The 25173-nt window shown below is 41.8% G+C and overlaps 1 protein-coding gene across 1 annotated transcript in view; it reads right to left on the reverse strand.

The window, feature by feature from the left end:
* LOC110502016 (zona pellucida sperm-binding protein 4-like) overlaps positions 1 to 25173 on the reverse strand; it is a 59112-nt gene that overhangs the window by 10457 nt on the left and 23482 nt on the right. The window contains exons 4-5 of the mRNA XM_036955908.1: positions 2288 to 2475; positions 1966 to 2063 (exon numbers count right to left, since the gene is read on the reverse strand). Of these exons, the coding sequence (XP_036811803.1) occupies positions 1966 to 2063; positions 2288 to 2475 (286 nt within the window). The remainder of the gene's footprint in view (positions 1 to 1965; positions 2064 to 2287; positions 2476 to 25173) is intronic.

A 25173-nucleotide genomic window follows, 5' to 3' on the forward strand; every position in this document is an offset into this window, starting at 1 on the left:
AACCCTTGGTAAACTTCTGGAAAAAATTATGTTTGACCAGGTACAATGCTATTTCACAGTAAACAAACTGACAACATGATTTCAGCATGCTTATAGGGAAGGACACTCAACAAGCACAGCACTTACACAAATGACTGATGATTGGCTGAGAGAAATTGATTGATTAAATTATTGTGGGGGCTGTCTTATTAGACAGCTTTTGACTTTAGCGATCATAGTCTGCTGCTGGAAAAACTTGTGTTATGGCTTTACACCCCTTGCTATAACGTGGATAAAGAGTTACTTGTCTAACAGAACACAGAGGGTGTTCTTTAATGGAAGCCTCTCAGATATAATCCAGTTAGAATCAGCAATTCCCCAGGGTAGCTGTTTAGGCCCTATGCACTAACTTTGAGTAAAGCCAGAGTATCTATTTATGTGAATTACTCAACACTATACACGTCAGCTACTACAGCGACTGAAATTACTGCAACACTCAACAAAGAGCTGCAGTTAGTTTCAGAGTGGGTGGCAAGGAATAAGTTAGCCCTAAATATTTCTAAAACCAGAAGCATTGTATTTGGAACAAAACATTCACTAAACCCTAAACCTCAAATAAATCTTGTAATAAATAATGTGTAAATTGAGCAAGTTGAGATGACTAAACTGCTTGGAGTAACCCTAGATTGTAAACTGTCATGGTCAAAACATATTTATGCAGTAGTATCTAAGATGGGGAGAAGTCTGTCTATAATAAAGCGATGCTCCGCCTTATTAACAACACTATCAACAAGGTAGGTCCTACAGGCCCTAGTTTTGTTGCACCTTGACTACTGTCCAGTCTGCCCAACACATCACCGGGGGCACACTGCCTGCCCTCCAAGACACCAAAGCACCCGATGTCACAGGAACGCCAAAATTATCATCAAGGGCATCAACCACCCGAGTCACAGCCTGTTCACCCCACTATCACCCAGAAGGCGAGGTTCGTATAGGTGCATCAAAGCTGGGACCGAGAGACTGAAAACAGCTTCTATCTCAAGGCCATCAGACTGTTAAATAGCCATCACTAGCCGGCTACCATCCGGTTACTTAACCCTGCACCTTAGAGGCAGCTGCCCTATACACATAGACATGGAATCACTGGCCACTTTAATAATGGAACACTAGTCATTTTAATAATGTTTAGATACTGCGTTACTCATCTCATATGTATATACTGTATTCTATTCTACTGTATTTTAGTCAATGCCACTCTGACATTGCTCATCCTAATATTTATATATTTTTTAATTCCATTCTTTTACTTTTAGATGTGTATTGTTGTGAATTGTTAGATAATACTGCACTGTTGGAGCTAAGAGCATTTTGCTACACCCGCAATAGCATCTGTATGTGACCAATAAATTTTGATTTCATTTGATGTTTTTGCTATCTAGGTGGCTAAAACTACCATTAGCTAGGTGGCCATCATTCACTAGGCTAGTGGTTAGGTGTTGGGGTTAAGAAGGTTAGGGGTTAGGTTAAAGAGTTCAGGTAATGGTTAGGAAAAGAGTTAGCTAACATATTAAGTAGTTGCAAAGTAGCTAAAAAGTAGTAAGTAGTTGCTAATTAGCTAAAATGCTAAATTTGGGCACTAATTATATTCGAACACACAACCTTTTGGTTGCTAGACGTTACTGGTATCTTCCCACCCATCCACTCCGACCATTTGACTCTTTATTATTGATATTTATTATTGTACTGCAATGTTGAGGGAGCTAGCACACCTGCTGTAATCTGTGTATATGACAAATACAATTGTATTTTATTTTTACTAAAGATCCCATTACACATTTAAGAAGATAAATTATGTTAACTCCAGTGTCTTGTCAAAATTCCCAAACTGTCCCAATATACAGAAAAAAACATGACAGTTTTTAGCTTATTTTAGACTTCCCTAGGATATTGTTGTTATTATTATCATTATTATTTTAAATCACCTACTTAAATTGGCTGCCCCTGGTGATGGTGCCGAGGCGTCCCATCTCCACTATATATGAGGAGGACATCCTGTTCTCATAGAAAATAGTACCAGGTTCCTCCTGCAATAAACACAACTCTTATACAGCTCATCTTCAAGAGGCAAAATCATCATAGGTTAGACCAAGCGCTTTTGCCACAATGCGGCAACATCTTTAAACCTGAATAAACAATCAATGATATGATCATTGTTGCAACTAATATGGATGATGTGATCCAATTCTTTGAAGGAGAGAGGAACTACCTCCCTGTACTTAGACTGAAGCCAAATACAGCTGATACGTACCGTCATGACAGTTCCACATTCAGTGACTTTGAATTGGTAGATGGCAAAAGCAGAAGTGATGCCGACAGGGGTGCAGTGGGCATCGTTCCCCCCCAGCAGGCTGATAGAATCTAGCTCCAGGTTGGGCAGAGTAGCATCCCTGGCAACCACCACCACAAACTGGCCATCCCTGGTACACTGGACAGTCACTAGTTACAGAGCATAGGAAGAATATTAAGTTAATGATAAAAACCATTAAGCTCACCGAAAAGACTAAGAATTTCCATGACAATTTGCGACATTTCAGATGTGATATTATAATGCATCAAAATTGTGACTAACTTAACCTTGTTAATGGCTCTTTAGTATCATTTGCACTTATGTCAATATATAACAAGACTGCAGAACTGCAAGTGTACAAGCTTAACCTTTATTACATCTTTGGTACATTTTCAAAACTCTAACAACATTTAGAATTGACTGGGTACAACAAACAAATTCAAAAATTCACTTGTTCACTGCACCAAATCACTCTTTCAAATAATCCTGCAGCAATAGGAAATGTGAACTATTATGTGGATTTTTATTCTTTATTCTTTATATCTTTATTTCTTGTATGGGTTGATACATTTCTCTTCAGGGCTAATCACGTCTGACATTTTAAAGAGGAAATTACAAACTTTCGTAGCCTTTTTAAATCTTGAATACACTACTAGTTTGCATTTCCTGCAATGAAGGAAAATACTGCAACAACAGAATGTTCAAATTAAGATTCCGTATGGGAGTGGCTGTAAATATTATGTCATAATTCTCCATCAGCCAGTGTGCTTCAATAGAAGAGAGTGGAAGAGTCACTTTATGTGCTACCATTTGTAATTATAGTGTCGGGTACATATATAACAATACATTCCACTCATTATCTGAATTTCGTTGATACACTAAGCTGATGAATTGCAGTACGGTATCAGTTGACAAGTCATGTAGAAAAGGTGATCTAGTACAATGCTGCATGGGGCAGAAATGGCATACAACACCTTGCTATGTTTTTACAATAGCCAAATCTTTACAATACCCCTATTTCTTATGATTTGTCCTGTGTATGTTAGTCTTTCTATAAGTAAAGGGGCCAATGTGTGACACAAGGGTCAACATTTCAAAATGGTTTGAAATACATTCAATATGATTTTCTTGCAGCTTCACATTTGTAGATGCAGGAATAACAGGCAAGATTTTCACACTGAGACCATAACTCCTAGCAACAATAAAATATCTACATGTCATTCAAAATATCACATGAAATGTGGACACTGCATGTTTCTTTGTCATGGCTAGTAGCGAGGTCTGTTTGTGCTTTAGTCAACTTCTCTATAATTTATAGCCATGCTAAACCTAAAAAACTGCATTTCAATATATTTTTTTAATAGTTTATTTAATCATTTAATACAATAATATAATACAATGGGTTCGGTCAAAAAAATAATTGACAATATGAATAAGAATTAAATAATTATAATCAGTCAACTCTTCAAGCAATGTGTGCTTGCGTGCCTGCCTGTCTGTCTATCCATCTGTCTGTCTGCCTGCCTGAACACCAGACATCACATTCTTGCTTCCTCTGTCCTTGTTTCCTCCACTCCTTGCTTCTCCTTGAAAGTGCATTGGAGCCTGAGGGGAGGAACATTCCCTCCTCTCCCCCAATGTGCTTTGAGAGGGAGGTGAGGAATGGAGGAAACAAGGGGAGAATCTCAATTCCATTTCCTTCATTCCTCACATCCTCACCTCCTTCTCAAAACCCATTGGATAAGAAGGTACAGGCATTGGTTTTTCCATTTATGGTTTGAGGTTGGATTTTAGTGCAAATAGATCATGAGCATGTAGGGCACACCAATTGGTGTGACCTCTTTAGTTAGTATATGTTACACCTGTGCTGGTTGCCATTTCGTTAATGCTGGCACAGGTGCTTTTGAAGAGTGGTTGGCCCAGTGCTCCAGTTGTCTTGATAGATGCGGAGGGAAACCCCTTTAGTTGGCACTCCCTATTTTGATAGCTAGAAAAAAAATCTTCCTTTGTCTGATTTCATTTTGCTCCACTTTTTTGGTTAGCATCCTATCTAAGTTTGGTGTAAGTTTTTATTTTGCTTGCCTCTTATTAGGCAAATTTAGTGGGCGCTCATGGTGGGTGTCTTTTAGGTTACAGTTGTTGTTGCCAGTCAACTTTCAGTGGACACCCCCATGAGTGTCTTTCAGAACCCCTCCTAAAACCCCACCGGTTTAGTTCTGGTTGTTGGTCATTTGTTAGTTCCCCGTCCTGTTTGAGTGACACTATTTGGTTAACATAAAATGGGGGCTCGTCCGGGATATTGTTTCCCATGAGTATGGTAGTTGCTCTCGTCCCCTACTCTGAAGCTCTGCTGTGCTCAGATATTGGAATGTTCAAAATACAATTTTGTGGTAGAGTTTGTCACTGACATCCACCTTGAGGGGTTATTAGATTGGTGGAATCATTTTGAAATTTGCATAAACACAGGCTAATAACAAAAAAATACATGGACTAAGTTGAAAGCATTTGTGGAAAACCCTACATGGGAGATGCTAGATAAATGTACAAAGGCGAATCTGCGTATCATTTCAAAGCATTATAACATCAAGGTGGCATCTGGCGATCCAAAAACAGAAGTCAAAGAGTTTAAGTGGAGGAGGAAATCCTTCCAGAGTGAGGATGATGAAAAGGGTCCTACGGCTGGTAGAGTACACCCCATATACGTGCAACTGCGAGAGTTAGAACTAAAGGCAAAATGGGAACAACAGAAGTTAGAGTTAGAGCACCGGGAAAGACAAGAACATACAACACAATAGAACAACACACTAGAACAAGAAGAACATGCACATGCCATTCGATTGAAAGAGATGGAGATGGAAGTGCGACAAAGGGAGATCTGGAAGTACTCCAAATCCAGTCAGGCCATCCTACACCCTCAGTGTAACGGATGTCATCTGGAGATAGAGAGGAGGACCAAGTTGCAGCGTGGTAAGTGTTCATGATGATGTTTAATTAAAACTCAGAACACTAAACTAAGAAATGACAACGTGAATTTACCAATACCGAAACAGTACCGTGTGGCCCAAGCACTCACACAGAAACAAACCCCCACAAACCAAAAGTGAAACCCAGGCTACCTAAGTATGATTCTCAATCAGGGACAACAATTGACAGCTGCCTCAGATTGAGAACCATACTAGGCCGAACTCAAAAACCCACAAAGAAAAACAAACAGACTGCCCACCCCAACTCACGCCCTGACCATACTAAAACAAAGGAACTAAGGTTAGAACGTGACACTCAGAGTTTGATCTTGGTTGGAACAGCTGGCTTGTACCGCCTTTCAACGAAAAAGAGGTGGATGTATATTTTACTCGGTTTGAGCAGATTGCCACACCTAAAATGGCCGGGAGATATTTGGTCACTGCTCCTCCAAAGTGTTCTTGTGGGAAAGGCTCAAAGTGTACTCTGCTTTATCTCTTGACCAGAGTTCAGATTATGTACACTGTTAAAGCCGTTATTCTTCAGGCTTACGAGTTGGTCCCAGAGGCACAGAGACAACAGTTCTGGAAATGACAAAAGACAGAATCACAAAGCCATGTTGAATTCGCAAGGCAACAAGCATGTATTTTTTATCAGTGGTGTGGTTCTCAAGAGGCCAAGAAGGACCATGAGGATTTAAAGACTCATACTTCTAGAACAGTTCAAGAATTGCCTTCACAAAAAGGTTGCAACCTACATTTAGGAGCACAAGGATCTCACTCTTGAGAAAGCTGTAGTTCTTGCAGATGAGTTTGTTTTGACACATGAAGTTACCTTAACAAAAATCAATCCAGAGAAGTCACCTCCTACTGTGAGGTTAGAGTATTTTTCTACAGTTCCCAAAGATAAATCCAGTTTTCTGCAGATCTTTTCACATCTGCCAGTTTGTGTCTGTGTCCCAAGTTGAAACAGAAAAATTACGTTTCTTCTTGTGGGAGCACTCCAGCCCATTAAGTCTCTGGTTGCGATTGGTGTATCTCCTAAACAAGATTTTGGATCAGATGTGTATGAATCCTTTGTTTCAGACAGGTTTGTGTTTCTGCAGAGTGGAAATGCTTTTAAGCAGCTGGTGAAGATACCAGTAGACACTGGGGCGGCCCAATCCATCATTTTGGAGGGTGTTTTGCCTTTGTCTGACACTTCAGCAACTGGTTACAGAGTGTTTGTACAAGGCGTGGAAATGGGTTGCATGGAAGTTCCTTTGTATAATGTGGAACTCGAGTCTGATCTTATTTCTGATTCCATTGTCATCGGAGTGAGGCCTAGCCTAACGGTGAAGGGAGTCTCATTCATTTTGGGAAACAATTTGGCTGGAGGGAAGTTTGTGCCAAATCTTGTGGTTTGTAAGGAACCCTGAGTAGAGGAACCTGATGGGTTATCAGAAAAGTTGAGGAGGATGTATTCAATCCCACCATGGTCGATCTGTCCAAGATGTTTATGGGTGATCCTGATTTCGCTAAACATCCTGAGTTGACCTATCCATTAAACTCTAAAGGTGAGTTAGTTTGTAGGACCTCTGAAGGAAGAGAGGGTCCCTACAGTTGACACATTGATGTCTAGGAAGCAGCTGATTTCGGAACAGAGTAAAGATGTTTCTTTAGGCGTTTGAGGAAGTTTGTGTGGGTTACTTTGACAGAGATGGTGTTCTAATGAGGCAATGGCATTCTTGCTCCACTTCTGGGCAAGACGATTGGACCAGTGTATCTCAAATTGTTGTTCCAGTTACGCTTTGACAATAGATACTGAGGTTGGCTCACAATGGTAGTATGGCAGGCCATCTGGTGGTCGACAAGACGTATGACTATGTTAGGTAACTTCTTCAGGTCTGGTCTGAAACAGGATGTTGTGTCTTACAGTAAATCCTGTTATGTTTGGCAGTGGATGGGTAAACGGAACAACGTTGTACCAATTGCACTTTTGCAGACTATTTCTGTTTTTGACAAACCTTTCAGCAGGGTTCTGGTGGACTGTGTTGGTCCTTTGCCCAAAGCCAAGAGTAGTAACGAGTTTCTGTTAACCATAATGTGTGCTGCCACTTGTTTCGCTGAGGCTATTCCACTGAAGAAAATCATGGCTCCCAGTATTGTGAAATGGCTCCCGGCCCTTGTGAAATAATTTTCAACGTATGGACTTGTGCAATTTGAATTTCATGTGAAACTGTCTCAAGGTGCTCTTGAGAGATTATCAGACTTTAAAGTCTATGTTGAGAGCCTACTGCTTTGAGTTTGGAAAATATTGGGATGAAGTGATCCCTCTTGTGCTCTTTGCAGCGTGGGAGGTTGTTCAGGAATCTCTTGGTTTTAGTCCAAATTAACTCATGTTTGGACATCATGTCGAAGGTCCCTTGAATTTGCTGAGAGACAGGTTGTTGCAGGGCGACACTTTAAAAACAAAAATAATCTGTTGGCGCATGTAAGCGCTTTTCGATAGAGATTGCACCGCGCCTTGAGTTTGCCAGTGAGAATCTTGAGAGGGCGCAAACTAAAATGAAATGCCCGAAACCACACTTTCGATGTGGGTGACCAAGTCCTGGCTTTGTTGCCCGTTCTGGTGTCACTGCTGCAGGCTTCCTTTTCAGGACCTTACCCCATAGTAAAAAAAATGGTGATCTGCATTACATCATTGCCACACTGGAGCACAGGAAAATAAACAGGCTCTGTCATGTCAACATGTTGAAACCATACTTCACCCACTACAATTGGCAGCGAAGTCAGTGGAAACCGTTAGGGATGTTCTGCCTATGGCCACTGCTGTCACTGTTGACTATAGTCTTCCAAGGGTATGAGGAAAGTCCAATACACACTGTGCCGGTTGGACGGTTGAGTAATTCAGAGATTCTGTAAAACCTTTGTCTTTGTGGCACACTTGTCTCCAGAGGAAAGAGGCAACATTGGTTGCACATTTAGTTAGGTGTTGCCCTGCTCACAATTTATTTTGACTATACATTTTGGAGTTGAATTTTGTTTTGGTTGGACTCGATCCAATATCCCATTGGATCGAGTCCAACCAAAACAAAATTCATCTCCAAAATGTATAGTCAAAATAAATTGTGAGCAGGGCAACACCTAACTAAATGCAAAACTTATTGACTGCACCCCCCCTGAGACAACCAAGTTGTCCTTACCACGGACATGTTTAATTTCCAGGTGAAACTCTTGCAGTATCCGTAGTTACTTTCTTTTCGTGATTTGCCTCAGTAGAATTTGTTAGATTGGGGGAGAGTCCCCAATGTCAATGTCATGCTCTAGTACATTGTCTGGGTTGAAACATCTGAGAATAAACTCTGATATTCTAAAAGCAGTGCAACCAATGTTGCCTTTTTCCTCTGGAGATGAGTGTTATAGAAGCAAATAAGTTTTTCAAAAACTTTTAGGCAACTATAGAAATAATTTTTAAAAAGGGAAAAAATTATAATCAAAATATTGTATTTTTTTATTTTTAAGGTTGATGTTTTGTCTTCTATTTAATTGCTGACAGCCAGTAGATGCCAGGTTTACATTGGAGAAGGCGACACATTTAAGTTGATTGTGTTGTGAGATGGAAGTTGTTTTCTGTTGGTGGTGAGCAACCTTAGGATAGGATATATACAGTGCCTTGCGAAAGTATTCGGCCCCCTTGAACTTTGCGACCTTTTGCCACATTTCAGGCTTCAAACATAAAGATATAAAACTGTATTTTTTTGTGAAGAATCAACAACAAGTGGGACACAATCATGAAGTGGAACGACATTTATTGGATATTTCAAACTTTTTTAACAAATCAAAAACTGAAAAATTGGGCGTGAGGATCTCTGAATGATCCAATGTTGACCTAAATAACTAATGATGATAAATACAATCCACCTGTGTGTAATCAAGTCTCCGTATAAATGCACCTGCACTGTGATAGTCTCAGAGGTCCGTTAAAAGCGCAGAGAGCATCATGAAGAACAAGGAACACACCAGGCAGGTCCGAGATACTGTTGTGAAGAAGTTTAAAGCCGGATTTGGATACAAAAAGATTTCCCAAGCTTTAAACATCCCAAGGAGCACTGTGCAAGCGATAATATTGAAATGGAAGGAGTATCAGACCACTGCAAATCTACCAAGACCTGGCCGTCCCTCTAAACTTTCAGCTCATACAAGGAGAAGACTGATCAGAGATGCAGCCAAGAGGCCCATGATCACTCTGGATGAACTGCAGAGATCTACAGCTGAGGTGGGAGACTCTGTCCATAGGACAACAATCAGTCGTATATTGCACAAATCTGGCCTTTATGGAAGAGTGGCAAGAAGAAATCCATTTCTTAAAGATATCCATAAAAAGTGTTGTTTAAAGTTTGCCACAAGCCACCTGGGAGACACACCAAACATGTGGAAGAAGGTGCTCTGGTCAGATGAAACCAAAATTGAACTTTTTGGCAACAATGCAAAACGTTATGTTTGGCGTAAAAGCAACACAGCTCACACCATCCCCACTGTCAAACATGGTGGTGGCAGCATCATGGTTTGGGCCTGCTTTTCTTCAGCAGGGACAGGGAAGATGGTTAAAATTGATGGGAAGATGGATGGAGCCAAATACAGGACCATTCTGGAAGAAAACCTGATGGAGTCTGCAAAAGACCTGAGACTGGGACGGAGATTTGTCTTCCAACAAGACAATGATCCAAAACATAAAGCAAAATTTACAATGGAATAGTTCAAAAATAAACATATCCAGGTGTTAGAATGGCCAAGTCAAAGTCCAGACCTGAATCCAATCGAGAATCTGTGGAAAGAACTGAAAACTGCTGTTCACAAATGCTCTCCATCCTACCTCACTGAGCTCGAGCTGTTTTGCAAGGAGGAATGGGAAAAAATGTCAGTCTCTCGATGTGCAAAACTGATAGAGACATACCCCAAGCGACTTACAGCTGTAATCGCAGCAAAAGGTGGCGCTACAAAGTATTAACTTAAGGGGGCTGAATAATTTTGCACGCCCAATTTTTCAGTTTTTGATTTGTTAAAAAAGTTTTAAATATCCAATAAATGTCGTTTCACTTCATGATTGTGTCCCACTTGTTGTTGATTCTTCACAAAAAAATACAATTTTATATCTTTATGTTTGAAGCCTGAAATGTGGCAAAAGGTCGCAAAGTTCAAGGGGGCCGAATACTTTCGCAAGGCACTGTATTTGTTGTCTTAAGAGGCAAAGTGTTACAGGCTTAGGTTGTTTCATTTATGTTTTGAGGTTGGACTTCAGCACATAAGGCTTGTTAGCACATAGGGCACACTGGTTGGCATCACCTCATTAGACAATGCTGGGGTTAGTTTCCTTGTTCCTTGCCAATCATTGGCTCATTGGTGAAATTTTCATTATGACAATATATTTCATTTAAATCATTCAAAAACCTTTATTAATGAAATTGCAGACAGAAGTTGATAACAGGAACATAACGCATGTTTCTGAGTAAGTTCTGCAAAATATAAAAGGTCCCAAGTTATTTTATTAAACCCAAAGTCCAAACCCTTGTGATGTCACTGCATACGTCATTACCTTCTACTCATCAGACCAATCCCATGTATACACAGCTATATACATTTGCAAGAGAGATACAATAGTTCCAGTATTTTCTAAGGCCTAGGCCATAAATGTCCACTCCCCAAGTTGATTTATTGTGGAATGTCTGACTAGTCTCCTATCTCTTTCACTCCCCTACAGAGTTCTGTCTCAATCACACATTTCTCAGACCGTTTCTTCATAAGAGGCAGAGAAACTAGAAAACAACTGTGGAACAATATTAAACCTCTATAATGAATATATATATTGTTAATCGGTAGTCTAGGACCCTATACATGTAAGGAGGGCGGGGTCTTCTATTAATACAACATAACATAATCTATTATTATAATACATCAAACATTTGATACAGCCCATATCATGACCCTTAGGTGAACCCCTGACAGCAGTATGTGTTACACCTGTGCTGGTTGCCGTCTCGTTAGTGGGAAGGTATTTCAGCTGTGCTGGCCCAGGTGCTATTTAAGAGTGGCTGGCCCAGTGCGCCTGTTGCCTTGATTGATGTGGAAGTTGAAGTTAACACATTTATTTGGCGCTCCTTATTTTGAGTTCTAGGAAAAGATCCCTTAGTCTGATTTCCCTCATTTAGTTTTGCTCCCTGTCTTTAAGATTGGTGTGGGTTTTCTTTTGTTTAGTGGGAGCTCATGATGGGTATCTTTTAGTTTCCAGTTGTTGTTGCTAATCAACTTCCAGTGAACACCCCCATGATTCTTTCAGAATCCCTACTAAAACCCAATCTGTTGTTGTTTTGGTTGTTGGTCAGTGACCCTGTTAGTCCTGTTTGAGCGACACTTTGGTTTTTTTGCTGGGGAATGTACGTTTTGAGAAGGAGATGAAAGGATGCAACGAATCAAGGAATGAAATTGAGATTCTCCCAAAGACAGAGGACGCAAGTATTTGACAGCTATTAATATTTTGACAGTGCCTGGCTGACTGAGGTACCATGATACACATGGCCTGTCCAGAAACAACCCCTACTGGCCAGAGTCTAGACATTTGTGGAGATCTAAAAGGGATTGATGGGTCATGACATGAGAGCTCCACCTTACCCTCTGATATGCTTGGTGGAATTTTGGCACTATTGCTTACGCTGCCCAATTCTCTCAGATCTTCACAAGGGTTATTTCTGGACACGACCACACAACCCCTTGGGTGTGTGGTGGACCTACAGCTTGATGCTTGAGGTATTGGTTGGATATTTAATTCCATTGCTATACACAGATTTGCACAGGTGTAAGCTGGACAACCACGGCACCCTATCAAGCTGATCAGACCGGACTGGGTAGCTGGAAACCTGTTGTAAACAGTGAAAGGATAGATTTACATGTCTTCATACCCATGCTTCATTTCAGCTAGTTAGATGTGCAACCCCTGATTATCTATAGCTAAGTCATATCTCTAGTCTAGCAATAGATACTGTTGTTTTGGATGTATAGCATCATTTAAAAGATTACCAATGGTTAGCTAGGATATACATGACATGACCAAAAGGATGTGGGCACCTGTTCATTGAACATCTAATTTCAAAATCATGGGTATTAAAATGGAGTTGGTCCTATTACAGCCTCCACTCTTCTGGAAAGGCTTTCCACTAGATGTTGGAACATTGCTGCGGGGACTTGCTTCCATTCAGGCACGAGTATTAGTGAGGTTGGGCACTGATGTTGGGCGATTAGGCCTGGCTCGCTTAATAGCCTAGTAGCCATTCCAATTCATCTCAAAGGTGTTCAACGGGTTTGAGGGCAGGGCTCTGTGCAGGCCAATCAAGTTCTTACAGCGATCTCGCAAGCCATTTTTGTATGGACCTTCCTTTGTGCACTGGGGCATTGTCATGCTGAAACAGGAAAGGGCCTTCCCCAAACTTTTGCCACAAAGTTGGAATTACAGAATTGTCTAGAATGTCATTGTATGCTGTAGCGTTACGATTTCCCATCACTGGAACTAAGGGTCCTAGCCCGAACTATGAAAAACAGCCCCATACATTATTCCTCCTCCACCAAACTTTACAGTTGCCACTGTATTGTGGCAGGTAGTGTTCTCCTGGCATCCGTCAAAACCCAGATTCGTCCATCAGACTGAAAAGTGGTGAAGTGTAATTAATCACTCCAAAGAATGTGTTTCACCTGTTCCAGAGTCCAATGGCGATGAGCTTTACTCCACTTCAGCCGATGCTTGGTATTGTGCATGGTGATCTTAGGCTTGTGAGTGCCTGCTCGGCCATAGAAACCCATTTTATTTAGCTCCCGACAAACAGTTATTGTGCTGATTTTCCTTCCAGAGGCAGTTTGGAACTCTGTAGTGAGTATTGCAACTGAGGACAGATTATTTTTTACATGAATCTGCACTTGGCGGTCCCATTTTGTGAGCTTATGTGGCCTACCACTTTGCGGCTGAGCTGCTGTTGCTCCTAGACGTTTCCACTTTAAAATCACAGCACCTACCATTTTTAATCAAATGTATTTATAAAGCCCTTTTTACATCAGCAGATGTCAAAGTGCTATAAAGAAACCCAGCCTAAAACCAAACACAGCAAGCAATGCAGATGTAAAAGCATGGTAGATAGGAAAAACTTCCTAGAAAGGCCAGAACCTAGGAAGAAACCAGGCTCTGAGGGTTGGCCAGTCCTCTTCTGGCTGTGCCGGGTGGAGATTATAAGAGTACATGGACATTTAAGGCCAGATTATTCTTCAAGATGATCACAGTGGTTGTAAAGGGTAAGCATGGTCAGTATCTCAGGAGTAAATGTCAGTTGGCTTTTCATAGCCGAGCATTCAGCGGTCGAGACAGCAGGTGCGGTAGAGAGCGAGTCGAAAACAACAGGTAGGGGACAAGGTAGCACATCTGGTGAACAGGTCAGGGTTCCCTAGCCGCAGGCAGAACTGTTGAAACTGGAGCAGCAGCACGACCAGGTGGACTGGGGACAGTCAGGAGTCATCATGCCAGATAGTCCTGAGGCATCATCCTAGGGCTCAGGTCCTCCAGGAGGAGAAGGAGAGAGAGAGAGAATTAGAGGGAGCATACTTAAATTCACACAGGACACCACCAGCGGTGGGTTGGGGGACATTGTGGGAGAAAGGGTTGGGGGACACTGGCCCCTGGACAGGGCCAACCAGGCAGGATATAACCCCACCCACTTTGCCAAAGCACAGCCCCCACACCACTAGAGGTATAGCAACAGACCATCAACTTACTATCCTGAGACAAGCTTGAGTATAGCCAAAGAAGATCTCCTCCAATGCACGAGCCCGAGGGGGCGCAAAACCAGACAGAAAGATCACATCTGACTCAACCCACTCAAGTCGACGCACCCCTCCTAGAAACGACATGGAAGAGCACCAGTAAGCCAGTGACTCAGCCCCCATAATAGAGTCAGAGGCAGAGAATCCCAGTGGATTGGGGAGCCGGCCAGGCAGAGACAACAAATGACAGTTCGTTGCTCCAGTGCCTTGACGTTCACTCCTTCTTAGTTTTATTTGAAGTAACTGTACAACCAAGATTAATTTTCAGATCCAACAGCAGATCTTTGTTTCTTGAACTAGCATCCATTTTGTCAGAGTTTAAAAGTAAAAAATATGCAGGCATCCACTTCCTTATGTCTGAAACACAGGCTTCCTGGGAAGGCAATTTTGGGGCTTCACCATGTTTCATCGAAATGTACAGCTGTGTATCGTCCGCATAGCAGTGAAAGTTAACATTATGTTTCTGAATGGAATCACCAAGAGGTAAAATATATAGTGAAAACAATAGTGATCCTAAAACGGAACCTTGAGGAACACCGAAATGTACAGTTGATTTGTCAGAGGACAAACCATTCACAGAGACAAACTGATATCTTTCTGACAGATGAGATCTAAACCAGGCCAGAACTTGTCGGTGTAGACCAATTTGGGTTTCCAATCTCTCCAAAAGAATGTGGTGATCGATGGTATCAAAACCAGCACTAAGGTTTAGGAGCACAAGTACAGATGCAGAGCCATTTAAAAAGGTAATTTTCCTTCTTTGCGAGCGCAGTCTCAGTGCTATGATGGGGTTTAAAACCAGACTAAAGCATTTCCTAAACATTATGTATTCAGGGAGGCAGTGAGTTGCTGCCTAACAGGCTTTTCAAAATGAGAGGAATGGGAGAGTCGATACAGGCCGATAGTTTTTGCGTTTTCGGGTCATGGTTTGGCTTTATTACTGCCACTTTTATCCGGTGGATAGGGAGCCATTTCTTATGTTCAACATATGAGGACCAAGCACAGGAAGTAGCTCTTTCAGTATGTTTAGTTGGAATAGGGGTCCAGTATGCAGCTTGACGGTTTAGAGGACGTGACGATTTTCATGAATGTGTCCAAATGTTTTTTTGTTTTTAGGGGTGCGACTGTATCTAGGGTGGAGGTCGGCCGATTATGGTTTTTCAACTCTGATACCGATACCGATTATTGGAGGACCAATAATGACAACTACAATAATACTGAATTAACACTAATTTTAACTTAATATAATACATCAATAAAATAAATTTAGCCTCAAGTAAATAATGAAACATGTTCAATTTGGTTTAAATAATGCAAAAACAAAGTGTTGGAGAAGAAAGTAAAAGTGCAATATGTGCTATGTAAGAAAGCTAACGTTTAAGTTCCTTGCTCAGAACATGAGAACATATGAAAGCTGGTGGTTCCTTTTAACATGAGTCTTCAATATTCCCAGTTAAGAAGTTTTAGGTTGTAGTTATTATAGTAATTAAAGGACTATTTCCCTCTATACCATTTGTATTTCATTAACCTTTGACTATTGGATGGTCTTATAGGCACTTTAGTATTGCCAGTGTCCCTCTCCTCGCTCCTCCCTGGGCTCAAACCAGCAACACAACGACAACAGCCACCATCGAAGCAGCGTTACCCATGCAGAGCAAGGGGAACAACTACTTGAAGGCTCAGAGCGAGTGACGTTTGAAACGCTATTAGCGCGCGCTAACTACCTAGCCATTTCACTTCGGTTACACCAGACTAGAAGCTGAAAAGACAAACGCAGTAATTTGTTTGTAAATTGAAATTTGCTGTCATCAACACACCTCCGCCTTTGCGGGAAGCGCAGGGAATATGGTCACTAGTGTAACCAGGAGGAGAGCACTCCATTTAACACAGTAAATTCACCAGGCTTGAGCCATGTTTCAGTCAGGCCAATCACATCAATGGAGGTGGATGGAGGTCTTTATTCCAGTGAGAATGCTAAGGCGAACACTGCCATGTTTTCTTTTGCTCAACCTAGATCAAGGCACAGACAAGGTTACAGGATCAGGGGCGTCAGGTAGCCTAGTGATTAAAGCGTTGGACCAGGAACCGAATGGTAGCTGGATCAAATCCCTGAGCTGACTAGGTAAAGAAAATGTTGTTCTGCCCCTGATCAAGGCAGTTAAGCCACTGTTCCCCAGTAGGCCATCGTTGTAAGTAAGAATTTGTTCTTAACGGACTTGCCTAGTTAAATAAAGGTTACCTTTTAAAAATAAATACCTAGCCATTTGGGGATAGCTGAGCTGACTACACTAACTGTGCTAGTGGCAGTCCATTAAGCTGGCAGGCTGTCTAACAGCCTGCTGCCTGGCCTGCACCAGTGGTGGAAAAAGTACCCAACGGTCATACTTGAGTAAAATTAGATGCCTAAATAGAAAATGACTCAAGTGAAAGTCACCCAGTAAATTACTACTTGAGTAAAAGTCTAAAAGAAATACACATAAGTATCAAAAGTAAATGTAATTGCTAAAATATACTTTAGCAAAAGTAAAAGTATAAATCGTTTCAGGCAAGAAAATAGCCTTGCCAAAAATCCCTCTCACTTATAATTTCCTTAATTTTGTTGCTAGAGTCATACTTTCTGTGGAACACATCAGTCAAATACTTTCTATAGAACAAACTTCACATCAGAATAGGCAACTGAAATCAGTAACCAATGTATGTGTGTTATATTAAACATAGAGGAGGGAGTAAAATGTAGGCAAGCAATAAACATTTCAGAACAACTACTAGTCGAATAAGACATGGGAGAGGTGACACATTTGGGCAAAGAGATTTATTTAGACTAATACACTTGAAACAAATAGCCAAACTGAAAACTGAAGACATTACTAGTTCCTCCCCGTGATCAAACCGACAGAAAATAAAATGAAACGGAGCCTAACGTGACCAGAAATCTCAACTAGCAAGCAGGTTAGAGCAATGAAGAATTGAGTGTGTGTGCATTCACGCAAAGGGGGGGGGGGGGGGGGGGGGGGGGGGGGGGGGAATTCTGTCAGGGGGGAGCTTTTCGGCACATGTTTCTCGCTGATTCACACGCTGAATCAATGTTGCACTTGGTGACCTGGCGGTTTCATCCTAACATCGTTGTTCCCGACGTGGATAACAATATGCCTATACTCGCCAGTTTTAGCCTTCGCCAGTACCATCTTCAGATTAGCCTTAATGTCGCTAGACCTGCCCCTTGGTAAACAGTGTAAACAGACGTTAAGGCTAATCTGAAGATGGTGCTGGCTAAAGCTAATCTGAAGATGGTGCTGGCTAAAGCTAAATCTGGCGAGTGTAGAGAGTTTAGAGATATTGTTATCCACATCGGCACCAACACCAATGTTAGGATGAAACAGTCAGAGATCACCAAGCGCAACATAGCTTCAGCGTGTAAATCAGCTAGAAAGATGTGTCGGCATCGAGTAATTGTCTCTGGCCCCCTCCCAGTTAGGGGGAGTGATGAGCTCTACAGCAGGGTCTCACAACTCAATCGCTGGTTGAAAACTGTTTTCTGCCCCTCACAAAATATAGAATTTGTAGATAATTGGCCCTCTTTCTGGGACTCACCAACAAACAGGACCAAGCCTGACATGCTGAGGAGTGACGGACTCCATCCTAGCTGGAGGGGTGCTCTCATCTTATCTACCAACATAGACAGGGCTCTAGCTCCACAATGAAATAGGGTGCAGGCCAGGCAGCAGGCTGTTAGCCAGCCTGCCAGCATAGTGGAGTCTGCCACTAGCACAGTCAGTGTAGTCAGCTCAGCTATCCCCATTGAGACCGTGTCTGTGCCTCGACCTAGGTTGGGCAAAACTAAACATGGCGGTGTTCGCCTTAGCAATCTCACTAGGATAAAGACCTCCTCCATTCCTGTCATTATTGAAAGAGATCATGATACCTCACATCTCAAAATAGGGCTACTTAATGTTAGATCCCTTGCTTCAAAGGCAATTATAGTCAATGAACCAATCACTGATCATAATCTTGATGTGATTGTCCTGACTGAAACATGGCTTAAGCCTGATGAATTTACTATGTTAAATGAGGCCTCACCTCCTGGCTACACTAGTGACCATATCCCCCGTGCATCCCGCAAAGGCGGAGGTGTTGCTAACATTTACGATAGCAAATTTCAATTTACAAAAAAAAATGACGTTTTCGTCTTTTGAATTTCTAGTCATGAAATCTATGCAGCCTACTCAATCACTTGTTATAGCTTCTGTTTACAGGCCTCCTTGGCCATATACAGCATTCCTCATTGAGTTCCCTGAATTCCTATCGGACCTTGTAGTCATAGCAGATAATATTCTAATCTTTGGTGACTTTAATATTCACATGGAAAAGTCCACAGACCCACTCCAAAAGGCTTTCGGAGCCATCATCGACTCAGTGGGTTTTGTCCAACATGTCTCTGGACTCACTCACTGTCACAGTCATACTCTGGACCTAGTTTTGTCCCATGGAATAAATGTTGTGGATCTTAATGTTTTTCCTCATAATCCTGGACTATCGGACCACCATTTTGTTACGTTTGCAATTGCAACAAATAATCTGCTCAGACCCCAACCAAGGAACATCAAAAGTCATGCTATAAATTCACAGACAACACAAAGATTCCTTGATGTCCTTCCAGATTCCCTCTGTCTACCCAAGGACGCCAGAGGACAAAAATCAGTTAACCACCTAACTGAGGAACTCAATTTAACCTTGCGCAATACCCTAGATGCAGTTGCACCCCTAAAAACTAAAAACATTTCTCATAAGAAACTAGCTCCCTGGTACACAGAAAATACCCGAGCTCTGAAGCAAGCTTCCAGAAAATTGGAACGGAAATGGCGCCACACCAAACTGGAAGTCTTCCGACTAGCTTGGAAAGACAGTACCGTGCAGTACTGAAGAGCCCTTACTTCTGCTCGATCATCCTATTTTTCTAACTTAATTGAGGAAAATAAGAACAATCCAAAATGTATTTTTGATACTGTCGCAAACCTAACTAAAAATCAGCATTCCCCAAGAGAGGATGGCTTTCACTTCAGCAGTGATAAATTCATGAACTTCTTTGAGGAAAAGATCATGATTATTAGAAAGCAAATTACGGACTCCTCTTTAAATCTGCGTATTCCTTCAAAGCTCAGTTGTCCTGAGTCTGCACAACTCTGCCAGGACCTAGGATCAAGAGAGATGCTCAAGTGTTTTAGTACTATATCTTTTGACATAATGATGAAAATAATCATGGCCTCTAAACCTTCAAGCTGCATACTGGACCCTATTCCAACTAAACTACTGAAAGAGCTGCTTCCTGTGCTTGGCCCTCCTATGTTGAACATAATAAACGGCTCTCTATCCACTGGATGTGTACCAAACTCACTAAAAGTGGCAGTAATAAAGCCTCTCTTGAAAAAGCCAAACCTTGACCCAGAAAATATAAAAAACTGTCGGCCTATATCGAATCTTCCAATCTTCTCAAAAATTTTAGAAAAGGCTGTTGCGCAGCAACTCACTGCCTTCCTGAAGACAAACAATGTATACGAAATGCTTCAGTCTGGTTTTAGACCCCATCATAGCACTGAGACTGCACTTGTGAAGGTGGTAAATTACCTTTTAATGGCATCAGACCGAGGCTCTGCATCTGTCCTCGTACTCCTAGACCTTAGTGCTGCTTTTGATACCATCGATCACCACATTCTTTTGGAGAGATTGGGAACCCAAATTGGTCTACACGGACAAGTTCTGACCTGGTTTAGATCTCATCTGTCAGAAAGATATCAGTTTGTCTCTGGGAATGGTTTGTCCTCTGACAAATCAACTGTACATTTCGGTGTTCCTCAAGGTTCCGTTTTAGGACTACTATTGTTTTCACTATATATTTTACCTCTTGGGGATGTCATTCGAAAACATAATGTTAACTTTCACTGCTATGCGGATGACACACAGCTGTACATTTCAATGAAACATGGTGAAGCCCCAAAATTGCCCTCGATTGAAGCATGTGTTTCAGACATAAGGAAGTGGATGGCTGCAAACTTTCTACTTTTAAACTCGGACAAAACAGAGATGCTTGTTCTAGGTCCCAAGAAACAAAGAGATCTTCTGTTGAATCTGACAATTAATCTTAATTGTTGTACAGTCGTCTCAAATAAAACTGTGAAGGACCTCGGCGTTACTCTGGACCCTGATCTCTGTTTTGAAGAACATATCAAGACCATTTCAAGGACAGCTTTTTTCCATCTACATAACATTTAAAAAATCTGAAACTTTCTGTCCAAAAATGATGCAGAAAGATTAATCCATGCTTTTGTTACTTCTAGGTTAGACTACCCGGATAAAGCACTAAATACACTTCAGTTAGTGCTAAATACGGCTGCTAGAATCCTGACTAGAACCCAAAAAATGTATCATATTACTCCAGTGCTAGCCTCCCTATACTGGCTTCCTGTCAAGGCAAGGGCTGATTTCAAGGTTTTACTGCTAACCTACAAAGCATTACATGGGCTTGCTCCTACCTATCTCTCTGATTTTGTCCTGCCGTACATACCTACACGTACGCTACGGTCAAAAGACGCAGGCCTCCTAATTGTCCCTAGAATTTCTAAGCAAACAGCTGGAGGCAGGGTTTTCTCCATTTTTATGGAATGGTCTGCCTACCCTGGTAAGAGACGCAAACTCGGTCTCAACCTTTAAGTCTTTACTGAAGACTCATCTCTCCAGTGGGTCATATGATTGAGTGTAGTCTGGCCCAGGAGTGTGAAGGTGAACGGAAAGGCTCTGGAGCAACGAACCGCCCTTGCTGTCTCTGCCTGGCCGGTTCCCCTCTTTCCACTGGGATTCTCTGCCTCTAACCCTATTACAGGGGCTGAGTCACTGGCTTACTGGGGCTCTTTCATACTGTCCCTGGTAGGGGTGCGTCACTTGAGTGGGTTGAGTCACTGATGTGATCTTCCTGTCTGGATTGGCGCCCCCCTTTGGGTTGTGCCGTAGCGGAGATCTTTGTGGGCTATACTCGGCCTTGTCTCAGGATGGTAAGTTGGTGGTTGAAGATATCCCTCTAGTGGTGTGGGGTCTGTGCTTTGGCAAAGTGGGTGGGGTTATATCCTTCCTGTTTGGCCCTGTCTGGGGGTGTCCTCGGATGGGGCCACAGTGTCTCCTGACCCCTCCTGTCTCAGCCTCCAGTATTTATGCTGCAGTAGTTTATGTGTCGGGGGGCTAGGGTCAGTTTGTTAGAACTGGAGTACTTCTCCTGTCCTATTCGGTGTCTTGTGTGAATTTAAGTGTGCTCTCTCTAATTCTCTCTTTCTTTCTCTCTCTCGGAGGACCTGAGCCGTAGGACCATGCCTCAGGACTACCTGACATGATGACTCCTTGCTGTCCCCAGTCCACCTGGCCGTGCTGCTGCTCCAGTTTCAACTGTTCTGCCTTATTATTATTGGACCATGCTGGTCATTTATGAACATTTGAACATCTTGGCCATGTTCTGTTATAATCTCCACCCGGCACAGCCAGAAGAGGACTGGCCAACCCACATAGCCTGGTTCCTCTCTAGGTTTCTTCCTAGGTTTTGGCCTTTCTAGGGAGTTTTTCCTAGCCACCGTGCTACACCTGCATTGCTTGCTGTTTGGGGTTTTAGGCTGGGTTTCTGTACAGCACTTTGAGATATCAGCTGATGTACGAAGGGCTATATAAATAAATTTGATTTGATTTGATCGCTGGATGATTATTTTAAAATCTAATACTATGGGTAATGGAGTCACTAATGACTAGGGTTTTCAATTTGTCAGAGCTAATGGTAGGAGGTTTCAGCGGCTCAGACCCCGTAACCGGTGGAGGCAAGACCTGTGTAGGCTGGACACATGGAATTTAACGCTTTTTTCTGATAACCAGTTCATTCCATCCGCTGTGTGGAGCCCAGTGTCACAATATGACTATATTTCTCAGCTGCTTGCCACCGTTTAAGTATTCACAAAAAAACAGGCCAAATTTTAGGGCATTTTTCATCCTGCCAGCTCCTATTAATTCTATTGAGCTCCGTGGCAACAACTCCCCTTCCGAAAGTTATATTCCCAGCGTATTGTTTTACGTCACAATGCCTGCTTTGCTCACTTTGTTTATAGTTAACATGTAAACAAAATTACCCATGGAACTCTGAGGTCGTCCCATTGATTCCAATAAGGGAAATATAGGCATGCCTGTCTATTTTGCCTAATATCTCACAATGTGTATATTGATTTTTTTTCATGAGAATCTCCTCTTTCTAATTATGTAAGTCTGGGCAGCAAGCTCGTTGGTCATCGATCACTAGACCAGAAATAGTCTGAAGTTTTCATTTTTCCCAACTTTCTCATTACGCAGACATAAGCACAGTTGACACCATCGAGGTGCGGGTGTTGACTTTCTACACAACTTGTTTTTTTTCCAGTTTCGTCAGACGAACCGATTGTAGTGATAAAATAAAAAGGGATAATTTTTTTGTGCAGTTTAGATGAAATTCAATTCTAAGCATCGCTCCAGTCAAAACAGGCTTTGCGAACATCGATTCCATTCATTTACTATGGGCTCGCGCTTGTGTTCCAGCTTAGCCAAAGTTATTTTGCTGTTTTTCAGCCTTGGGTGAATTTTGACTCATTCTATAGTCCAGCCTAACCTGAGAAGGCTCCGCCTCTGACTCCGACTCATTGCTTAATGGGGAGAAGGTTAAAAGTTTGTCAGTTGAATGAGCGACACCGGTTGAGCATGTGATAGTATTTCATTTCAGAAGTCTTGAGAAAATTGTCCGGCTGCGGGGACTGTAGGGGGGATTTATACTACTATCTGTACTTACTGGTGGCACAGATGCTGTTTCATCCTTTCCTACACTTAAATTGCACTTGCCTAATGATTGCATCTGAAGCTGTGCTTGCAACACGGCTACCTCACCATAAGACGATACTGCTCCTGTATATTATGAGTACAGCGACTGCAATTAGATGGCAGTGTTAACGTTACTACTTAGCTTTTTCAGATGGTGGAGGTCCTGTAGAACCATGTCCATATAACCATGTCCGGGGGTGAAAAGGTTGAATGAAAAATGTTGAGCAGGAAAAAACAAAGGCGTAAAAAACGAAAGTAAAAAACGAAAAGTTTGCCAAATAGCAACAAACAGCTTGGCGCACGGAGACAAGTCTGATTGTGGGGCTTCACATTGAGGGCAGGACTTGATGAACTGACTTTTTTGGAAAGGTGGCTTCCTATGACGTTGTCACGTTGAAAGTCACTGAGCTCTTCAGTACAGGCTATTTGAGATTTGTAACGCTTCTGCTTTGCTGGTTACTGTTTGTAATAATTTGTCAACTGGGCTATGTTCTCAAATAATCGTAAGGTATGCTTTCGCCGTAAAGCATTTTTTAAATTTGACACTGTGGTTGGATTCACAAAACCTATGTAAAATATGTTTTGTTTTCTTTCCAGATGGGACGCTAGTGTCCCACATACCCTAGAGAGGTTTAAATGATGGTATCAATTTTTGTTTTATTAATCATATTAAAGTTACACCTTCTGTTTGAAGCTTTGGATTTGTCAATCACATACATTATTTTAGATGTGTGTTCACATGTAACATAGGGTGATACTAAATGTTATGAGGTTACAGTACACTTCTGAGATCTCCATACAAAAGAATCTGACAGTAATATCCAGGATTTCACAGGATCAAGGTCAATGTGAAAGTAAATAATTAAATGCTTAGTATATGGTATAACAACAAAAAACAGTGTCATAAATGTAAGGAAATAAAGTTAATGTTTTGTCACACATTCTTGGCCAAATCTGGGAGGACTCCAAGCATGAGAAAGTGTTTAAAAATACAGTGCCTTTTAAAAGTTTTCATCCCTCTTGACGTTTTTCCTATTTTGTTGCATTACAACCTGTAATTGATATGGATTTTTATTTGGATTTCATGTAATGGACATACACAAAATAGTCCAAATTGGTGAAGTGAAAAAAAAATGTGCTTGTTTAAAAAAAAACACGGAAAAGTGGTGCGTGCATAGTGTATATATTCACCCTTTTGCTATGAAGCCCCTAAATAAGATCTGGTGCAACCAATTACTTTCAGAAGTCACATAATTAGTTAGATTGCACACAGGTGGACTTTATTTAAGTGTCACATGATCTCAGTATATATACACCTATTCTATAAGAACCCAGAGTCTGGAAATCCACTAAGCAAGGGGCACCACCAAGCAAGTGGCACCATGAAGACCAAGGAACTCTCCAAACAGGTCAGGGACGAAGTTGTGAAGAAGTACAGATCCGGCGTGGGTTATAAAAAAATATCAAAAACTTTTAACATCCCATGGAGCACCAATAAATCCATTATTAAAAAATTTAAAGAATATGGCACCACAACAAACCTGCCAAGAGAGGGTCGCCCACCAAAACTCACAGACTAGGCAAGGAGGGCATTAATCAGAGAGACAACAAAGAGACCAAAGACAACCCTGACGGAGCTGCAAACTCCACAGCGGAGATTGGAGAATCTGTCCATAGGACCAGTAAGCTGTACGCTCCACAGAGCTGGGCTTTATGGAAGAGTGGCCAGAAAAAAAGCCTTTGCTTATAGAAAAAAGAAGCAAACGGCATGTTGGAGACTCCCCAAACATATGGAAGAAGGTACTCTGGTCAGATAAGACAACAATGTAGCTTTTTGGCCATCAAGGAAAACGCTATGTCTGGCGCAAACCCAACACCTCTCATCAACCATAGAATACCATCCCCATAGTGAAGCATGGTGTTGGTAGCATCATGCTGTGGGGATGTTTTTCATTGGCACGGACTGGGAAACTGGTCAGAATTGAAGGAACGATGGACGGCGCTAAATACAGTGAAATTCTTTAGGGGAAGCCTGTTTGTCTTCCAGAGATTTGAGACTGGGACAGAGGCTCACCTTCCAGCAGGACAATTACCCTAAGCATACCGCTGAAGCAACACTCGAGTGGTTTAAGTGGAAACATTTAAATGTCTTGGAAGGGCCTAGTCAAAGCCCAGACCTCA

This window comes from Oncorhynchus mykiss, chromosome 2 (assembly GCF_013265735.2).
Source record: "Oncorhynchus mykiss isolate Arlee chromosome 2, USDA_OmykA_1.1, whole genome shotgun sequence".
Taxonomy (NCBI): domain Eukaryota; kingdom Metazoa; phylum Chordata; class Actinopteri; order Salmoniformes; family Salmonidae; genus Oncorhynchus; species Oncorhynchus mykiss.